Source organism: Mastomys coucha, unplaced genomic scaffold, assembly GCF_008632895.1.
Source record: "Mastomys coucha isolate ucsf_1 unplaced genomic scaffold, UCSF_Mcou_1 pScaffold11, whole genome shotgun sequence".
NCBI lineage: Eukaryota > Metazoa > Chordata > Mammalia > Rodentia > Muridae > Mastomys > Mastomys coucha.
The window spans coordinates 9833206-9842014 of NW_022196893.1; the positions used below are offsets into that span (position 1 = coordinate 9833206).

Sequence of the window (8809 nt, forward strand, 5' to 3'; positions counted from 1 at the left end):
AAAAAAAAAAAAAAAAGAAACCTAGTCTCAAAAACAAACAAAACCAACTCCAAAAAACCCTGGTTACTGACCATATGGTATGATCCATATAGATTTGGGCACATTTGATTCAGCATTATTGTGGAGATCAGAGGACAACTTATGGCAATCAGTTCTCTCCACGTTTGTCCCAGGGAGTCAAACTCAGATTGTTAAACTTGGAGCAAGCACCTTTCCCTGTTTTAACCATCTCACCAGGCCAGGGCTTTGGGTTTTTCCTTTTAAGGCAGGGTCTCTATCCAGACTGGCTTCCCAACTCCCTATGGAGCTAGAGATGTCCTTAAATGTTTGATCTAACTGCCTCTGCCTTACAAGTCTGTGGATTACAGCTCTGTGTCGCCACACCTTTATGTGGTGCTGGGGACACAATCTACCACCTTGTGCGTGTGAGGTGAGGGATCTGCCAACTGAGCCAGAAGGTTAGCCTCAATGTCAGTGTTTATTAAGGTAGATTCTTGAAAGAGGATAACAAAGGAGAAAGCAGTGAAGAGGTGCTGGGGGCTGTGAGGCTATCAGCATAGAGAAGCTTCTGGAAAGATATTTTATTCTGCAGTGTAGGAAGCCATTGGGAGGTTTGGGGAACAGTTGCCTCTTTCTTGCTGCTGAAAGTCTCATTCGTGGCCAAGGAAAACAGCTGTTGAAATGGGACATGGCATCGGTGGGCGCCAGTAGTCACAGATGAGACAAGTGATTAAGGCCTGGGTATAGCTTACGGGATCAATAACTACTGCTTCCTACCTGCCTTGCCTTTCACAGACCTGAGAAGATGCCATTGTTCTCAGGATGAGCCCATGCTCCGGCTCTGCCTCTTCCCTGGGAGCATATTCAGCAACTAGTTATGGCCACCGCAATGCTGGGTGTTACGGTGAGGGACAGGGCTTTGCTGTTTGAACCAAGCTCCAAAACAACTTAGGGTTTTTGGTTTTTTGTTGTTGTTGTTGTTTGGTTTAGTTGGTTTTGTTTTGTTTTGAGACTGGGTTTCTTTAACAAGAGTAGATTTTAGTTAAAGACAGGCAGAGTAAACTTTCCAGGGAAGCAGCCAAAGAAGCCATGAAGCTTCAAGAAAGATTTATCTTTGAAGGCCTGGTGCCCATAGGTGGGTCTGAGTCTGAGGCCAGCCTGGTCTACAGAGCAAGTCTCAGGACAGCCAGAGAACTGCACACAGAAACCCTGTCTCAAAACAAAAACTTACTCTTTTTAGTTATGTGCGTACATCATATACAAATCCATATCCATAAATCTAAACATATAGACACATATGAGCCTGTGTGTCTGTGAACCACAGGGAGTGCCCAGGGAGGCCATGTGGGATGGCTCTGGAGCTGAGTCACCCAACATGGGAGCTGAGAACTGAATTCAGGTCCTCTATAAAAGCAGTACTGCTCTTAACCACTGAGCCATCTCTCCAGTCTGTCTCACTCTCCCCAACTCTTTCCTGTTTGGTTGGTTTTCTGGGGGTTTTTTTTTGAGCCAATCTTTTTTTTTTTTTTTTTTTGAGACAAGGTTTCTCTTTGTACCTGGCTGTCCTGGAACTCACTCTATAGACCAGGCTGGCCTCAAACTCAAGAGGTCTACCTCTGCCTAATGACTGCTTGGATTAAAGGCATGTACCATCACCACCAACACTGGCTACCCAGCTCTTTTTTATGAGACAAGATCTCACTATGTAGCCATGGCTGGCTAGAACTTGCTATATAAACTCCCCATTCCTTTCATATAGAGGAATATTGAAAATATATTCCTGTTGGGCGGTGGTGGAGCACACCTTTAATCCCAGCACTTGGGAGGCAGAGGCAGGCAGATTTCTGAGTTTGAGGCCAGTCTGGTCTACAGAGTGAGTTCCAGGACAGCCAGGGCTACACAGAGAAACCCTGTCTCGGAGAAAAAAAAAAAAAAAGAAAGAAAAAAAAAAAGAAAATCTATTCCTAAGCCAGGCATGGTGGCACACACTATTAATCCAAGCACTTGGAAGGCAGAGGCAGGCAGATCTCTTACTGTTGGAGGCCAGCCTGCTTTACAAAGTTCCAGGACAGCCAGGGCTACACAGAGAAACCCTGTGTCAAAAAAAAAAAGTATCTTCGGTTCATCTGCGCAGAAAGTCTCTTGAATGAGAGTGACTGCCCTTACTTTTCATGGTGTCCATGATGTGGCGTTGCTGGAAGTTTGTCAGTTTGGACTCCTTCATCATCACTGCAAAAGAAAGCCGCGGCTGAGTTCCAGGGCTTCAGAAGACACCCTCACTCACCACGCCCCACCCCAGCAGACACCCTCACCTTACCATGCCCCACCCCACCCCTTCCTCACCCCCTCCCCTGCAATGTCCCACTGTAGCACTGTCTCCTCTGTTCTGCACTGAGCTTCCCCACTCCTCTGCCTACTTCATCTTCTTTAGAGTGCCTGTCACTTAAGGTTCTTTTCTTTTTTTTTTAAGATTTATTTATTTATTTAATGTGTGTGAGTACATTGTAGCTGTACAGATGGCTGTGAGCCATCATGTGGCTGCTGGGAATTGAATTTAGGACCTCTGCTCGCTCCGCCCGCTCGCTTTGGCCCTTCGAGCAGACGCAACAGAAGAAGGCAGCAGATCTCATCATGGATGGTTGTGAGCCACCATGTGGTGTCTGGGATCTGAACTCAGAACCTTCAGAAGAGCAGTCAGTGCTCTTACCCGCTCAGCCATCTCTCCAGCCCTCTTTTCTTTTTAATTTATCTATCTTTTTATTTATTGGTTTATTTCTAGAAACAGTTTCACTATGTAGCCTGGCTGTCCTGAAATTTGGTATTTACATTTGGCAGGCCTCAAACTCACAAAGATCCACCCACCTCTTTCTCCAGAGTGCTAGAATCAAAGACATGAGCCACTATATGCAGCTTTTTTTCTCCCTTAAGACTGTGAGTGGAGCCAGGCGTGGTGGCGCACGCCTTTAATCCCCGCACTTGGGAGGCAGAGGCAGGCAGATTTCTGAGTTCAAGGCCAGCTTGGTGTACAGAGTGAGTTCCAGGACAGCCAGAGCAACACAGAGAAACCCTGTCTCGAACGCCGCCCCCCCAAAAAAAACAAAAGAGAGAGAGAGAGAGAGAGAGAGAGAGAATTATCTTTTGCAGTCCTCTCGACACTCTATTCCTAGCACCCAGGACAATATCCAAATCATACACTAGAGTTTTAGTCGTTGAATAATTAATGTATACATGTTCATCCACTTAGCAGAGTCTGGAGCTACCACTGTGAGCTGAAACAGGAAGAAGGTTCTTTGCTCTCTGGCGTTCACCAATTAGGAGGAGATAACTGGGACACTAAACACCTATAAGACTATATATTATGCTAAGCCTGGTGAAGGGAATTGAATTTGGTACTGTGGAGGTCCTACCGCGGTGAGGAGGAGACAGGCTTCATTGAAAGTGCATGTAAACGATGAGCTAACCATTCCAAAACTCCCCATCTCTGGCCTTTGATTCTCCCCCGAACCTTTCTGAATCCCAAGCTCTGAAGGGAAAACCCCGCACCGCTCAGGTCGTTGATCCCCTAATGCACTGTACCTCTGAGCAGCTCACAGGTCTCCGGCGTGTAAGCTGCTTGCTTATGGCAACGGCGGAACCCGGTTCCTTTGGTCACTGAGTCCACCCTCTCCTGGGAAGCCATGGGAGGGCCCTAGGAGGGAGAGAAGCAATAACCCGCCCTCGTCCCGCGTCGCAGCCGGGGAGTCTGAGAAGCTGATGCCCGATCCCTCGGCTCCGGACAGCGCACTGACCGCAGTCCCTATCGTGACGGTCCGGGAAGGAGCGCTCACCTTAAACGATGACCCGGCCGTTGCAGAGCCCTCCTCACAGAGATCCTCCGGGGAGCCAGAGTGTCAGCGTCCCCACCAAGAGCTCTTGTTACCATGGTAACTAGCGACACGCCCCCCACGTACGCGCATCAGCGCCTCGAGGTCGGCAGCCTCCCGGAAGTGATCGTGCCTGGGTCACGGCGCAAGCGCAAACTACTCGTGGTGCTGCGAGGGGCTGAGCGCGCGTTTCTCCGTTCTGCATCTCGGACCCGCCAGTGCGGAGAAGGCAGCATGTCAGACAACGAGGACAAGTGAGGGCGGGCCACGGAAGGGAGAGGTCGTGGTGCGAGTCGGGCTTTTGGAGCACAGGCTACCCCAGCGGCTGGATTGGTGGGGCGAAGTCTTCAGAACTTCCTACTTTGCGGAGCAGTGGGGACAGTGGGCAGAGATTTCATTCCGTGTAGCCCCTGCCCTCCGAGCGCTCTCTTTCTGGAAGGGAATGCTAGTGGTGTAGCTTATGTAGTCGTAGAAGTCGGAAGGAAAAAGCAACCCAGAGTATGGCCTGGAAGGCTGGGAGCAGACGCGGTCTTGGAACTAAATGATAGTAGCAGAGATGGCCAGAAGCGGCGATAGACTCTGGCGAGCATGAAGTTTAGTGTTGTTTGAGGCAAGATTTCACTCTGAAACCCGGGCTGCCCGGAAATTCACTATGTAGCTAAGGCTGGCTTTGAATTCGCCACAGTCCTCTGCTTCACCTTCTCAAGTGTTGATATATCTCGCATGAGCCACCAGACCCGGCTGGATTATGAACATATTTTTATTTTATTTAATTGGAGACCAAATATAACCGTATATCAGGTGGTTCGAACTTAGAGATCCATCTTCCTCTGCCTTCCAAGTGATGCGTATTTTTGTTCTTTTTTTTTTTCTTTTTTTTGAGACAGTCTCTCTAGACAGTCCTAGCTGCCCTGGAAGTCACTGTGTAGATTTGGCTGTCCTTAACAGAGATCTGCCTGCCTGGATTTCAGGGTTGCGCCGCCATGCCAGGCTCCTGATATATTTTAAAGATAGAACCTAAAGGATTTCCTGATGGGCTCTATGGGTTAGGTCAAAAGAGAAGATAAGCTATGGTAGTCCAGGTTTATCAGTAGTATAGATATATCAGTCAGAACTCAGAGACTGGGTGTGGTAGCTCACACCTGTAATCTTAGCACTTGGGAGGCTAAGGCAGGAGAATTGCCAGGAACTAGATCTCACGCTATGCTACACTATGTGTCTCAGGCCAGCCTGAGTTACATAGTATGCAGTGAGATTGACTTCAAAACAAGCAAACCAAACACAGGCAAAAATGCAATGAAAGCAGAGTTGGCAGTGTTGACCAGGGCAGTGAGTGGCATCAGAGAAGAGATGGCTAGTGAGTGACTGGGGGAAGGAGAACCCAGAAAAGGAGCCCCTCCCCCAGAGTGGGAAAAGGAGCTCCTCTCCCAGAGGGGGAGGCAGGAGGGAAGGGTTCAGCCTTGTGAAGATCCTTAGTGAAGCTGTGGGTGGTGCAAGCCTTTGGTCCCAGCACTCAGGGCAGAGACGGGGAGCTCTGAATTCAAGTCCAGCCTTGTCTGCAGAGTGAGTTCCAGGACAGCCAGGCAGCACCAAGAGACACTTTCAGCCCGGGGGGAAGGGGGGTCGTTGGGTGGGGTGATGATCCTCCGTGAGCACAAAAAGGATGACTTTGGGGCTTGCGGGTTTGGTGAAAATCTTAACTGAGATGACTGGGGAGGTGAAGAATTGGAGGCAGTGAGTTTGGGCAGCTCCCTCATACATTTTGCACCACAGGAGGCTAATGAGATGGATCAGGGGCTAAAGGTGTTTTTGCTGCACAAGCCTGACAACCTAGGTTTGATCCCTAGAATCTGTGGTAGGAGAGAGTGGGAAAGGTAGTCCTGGAGTGTATGTGGGCCTGCAATGCAAACACACATCATGCGCACATTAGCAATAAGTAAAAATATTTTTTGAAGCCTTGTGACTGGAGGCCATGAAAATGGTAACGTCACCCTGGCCTTCCGTGCTTTTGTTTGTTTGTTTTCTCCACCATAAGGGAATATGGAATGAAGCTGTAGTAGGAGGGGAAAGAATAATGGTGTGTTTGTTTGTTTTTTAAAAAGATTTATTTATTTATTATATGTAAATACACTGTAGCTGTTTTCAGACACACCAGAAGAGGGCATCAGATCTCATTATAGACAGTTGTGAGCCACCATGTGGTTGCTGGGATTTGAACTCAGGACCTTTGGAAGAGCAGTCAGTGCTCTTAACCCCTGAGCCATCTCTACAGCCCTGTATTTCTCTTCTTATGATAGGCTGAAACTGTCTTTATGACAAGAGGGGTGGCTTAGAGGTTATTAACCTTTGCTGATTTTCCAGGGAGTAAAACCTTAGTTCCCAGCACCAGGTAGACAACTCCAGCTTCAGGGGCTCTTACACCCTCTTCTGGATTCCACAGGCACTTGCATGTGCGTACACTCACATTTACATACACAAACTCATAGATAAAATAAACCTTAAAAAGACCAGAAAAGTACATGTTTACATCCTAACTGGAGTAGTTCACATAGAGGGAAACCATAATGAATGACTCCTAGCATAGTGTGGGGACACATGGGACAAGATTGGAGGCATAAAGTGACCCTCTAAAGTTTGGTTCCCTTGTTGAGATTTGCAGATCTCCCGTCTGTCACCTCTGAGACAGTGGGCTGTCTCGGGTTCTGGCCGGTGATGCTCTAACCACCAGTTTTTTCTGGCAGTTTTGATGGCGATGACTTTGATGACGTGGAGGAGGACGAAGGGCTTGACGACTTGGAGAATGCTGAGGAGGTCAGTGGCCAGCCTTGGCCCTGCGCTGCAGCCGGGACACCGTGGGGTGGGCCGTGCTCACCAAGGGCTTTCACTGTTCGCTTTCCTGGAATGTGACTCCACAGATGAGCTCTGGGCCTTCGAGTGTCACCTCAACTAGGTCTTAGGATTACTGTGTCTTACTACGTATGGTTTGTTGGTGGTGGCTCTTAGTGTATATATTGCCTGGAATTTACTATTTTAAGCCAGGCTGGCTTGTAGCTCATGAGAAGTCAGCTTCCTCTGCGCTTGGGTGCTAGGATTAAAGGCACGGGTAGAAGAAACCTTGGTCTGTTTTAAACACTTAGAACGGTTTGGCATATGGTAAGCATTCAGCAAACAATTACTTTTTTTTTTTCCGAGACTGGGTTTCTCTGTGAGCTGTCCTGGAACTCACTCTGTAGACCAGGCTGGCCTCGAACTCAGAAATCTGCCTGCCTCTGCCTCCCAAGTGCTGGGATTAAAGGCGTGCGGCACCACCGCCCGGCACAATTACTTTTTTTTAAACGTATTTTTTATGCATGTGCTGTGTGCAGGTACACTTACCTATGCAGTGCATGTGGAGGTCAGAGGTCGTCCTCTATCGTTCTCCATCTTACATGACTGGAGTAGTTCACAGAAAGGGTCTCTCTAAACTTGGGGCTCAGTGGGGCTGGCGAGATGGCTCAGTGGGTAAGAGCACTGACTGCTTTTCCGAAGGTCCTGAGTTTGGGTCCCAGGAACTACATGGTGGCTCACAACCACCTGTAATGAGATCTGACGCCCTCTTCTGGTACATCTGAAGACAGCTACAGTGTATTATGCCGGAGTGAGTGGGGCTGGAGCAAGCAGGGTTCAATTCCCAGCAGCCACATGATGGCTCATGGCCATCTGTACAGCTATAGTGTACTCATACACATAAAATAAATAAAATAAATCTTTTAAAAAACAAAACAAAACTTGGGGCTCAGTGCTTCAGCTAGGCTGGCAGCCAGCAGACCCCAGAAATCCTTCTGTCTCTACCACTAGTTCTGTGGCTGCAGGCACACACTGTAACAGACCCAGACTTTACATGGAGGCTAAGACCCAAATTTAGGTCCTCCAGTTTGGGCAGCAAGCACTTTACTCTCTGAGACAAACCCTAACCCTTAATTCTTGGTTTTAGAATCATGTAAACACATCATGGGCTGTGCACCTTCCTGCCAGCAGCCATTGCTCTAAGCTTCTGTTTTCTTCTCTAAGTCCAGGCTCTGCTATCAAAAACTCTTTGTGCCTTGGCATCTGTGCCAGTTATTATTACTGTGTGTGTGCGTGCACGCATGCTGCAGGGGATGGAACCCATGGTCTTATGTGTTCTCTGTCTCTAGCCTGAATAGAGCAGAGTACAGCAGGTTGTTGCTTAGTATGGGTTTGGCTCTTTCTCATTTACCATGACTGTTCTAGTCCCTTGACCCATTGCCATACAAAAGATCCAGTTCAAGGTGTGCTCATCACTTACAGGGCCAGCTTTTTGGGCAAGACAGCTGGTTCTGGAGTTCTGAACAGTCGTCTTTATTGCTAGCTTGGAGATTTTGGTCAGGTTGGCTGACTCTTGAAGCCCCTGGAATAGGGACCAGAGTCCTTGCCTTACAAGTCTGTGTGAAGTGAAGGATTACGTGGGGTGTCATTGAGTGGTTGCTCTGTCAATGACACCCACAAAGGGTTGATGGTGATGGGGAGTTTCTGTTATCATCTTCCTACCTGATCCAAAACTCGCCCTGAGATTTCCCCTCTGTTTGTTTGGTATCCAGGAGGGTCAGGAAAATGTCGAGATTCTCCCATCTGGTGAGCGACCACAGGCCAACCAGAAGCGGATCACCACTCCTTACATGACCAAGTATGAGCGAGCCCGCGTACTGGGCACCCGGGCTCTCCAGATCGCGTAAGTGTTGTCCTTTGGCCATCTTCTCTGTCAGTTCAGCCTCAGTGAGCCCCAAGCTGCTGGTCCTGCCCTGCCCTGTTGTGTCCGGGCTTGTGCTGTGCTTTAGGGAGCCTGTGGTATAATGTAAGAAGTAGACATGAAAAGTGACAGTAAAGCCGGGCGGTGGTGGCGCACGCCTTTAATCCCAGCACTTGGGAGGCAGAGGCAGGCAGATTTC

The 8809-nt window shown here is 48.6% G+C and overlaps 2 protein-coding genes across 6 annotated transcripts in view; one reads left to right on the forward strand and one right to left on the reverse strand.

The window, feature by feature from the left end:
• The window catches only part of CUNH22orf23 (chromosome unknown C22orf23 homolog), a 7037-nt gene extending 3076 nt beyond the window's left edge, over positions 1-3961 (reverse strand). For 3 of the 5 annotated variants that reach the window (XM_031349183.1, XM_031349202.1, XM_031349175.1), the window contains exons 1-3: positions 3828-3961; positions 3577-3688; positions 2167-2229 (exon numbers count right to left, since the gene is read on the reverse strand). In XM_031349183.1, coding sequence (XP_031205043.1) covers positions 2167-2229; positions 3577-3679 — 166 coding nt within the window. In that variant the 5' untranslated portion in view covers positions 3680-3688; positions 3828-3961. The remainder of the gene's footprint in view (positions 1-2166; positions 2230-3576; positions 3689-3827) is intronic. The other 2 variants (XM_031349212.1, XM_031349192.1) reach the window with 2 other exon arrangements.
• Positions 3962-3980: 19 nt separating this feature from the next.
• Positions 3981-8809, forward strand: part of Polr2f (RNA polymerase II subunit F) — a 9249-nt gene continuing 4420 nt past the window's right edge. The window contains exons 1-3 of the mRNA XM_031349223.1: positions 3981-4117; positions 6605-6674; positions 8462-8592. Of these exons, the coding sequence (XP_031205083.1) occupies positions 4098-4117; positions 6605-6674; positions 8462-8592 (221 nt within the window). The 5' untranslated portion in view covers positions 3981-4097. The remainder of the gene's footprint in view (positions 4118-6604; positions 6675-8461; positions 8593-8809) is intronic.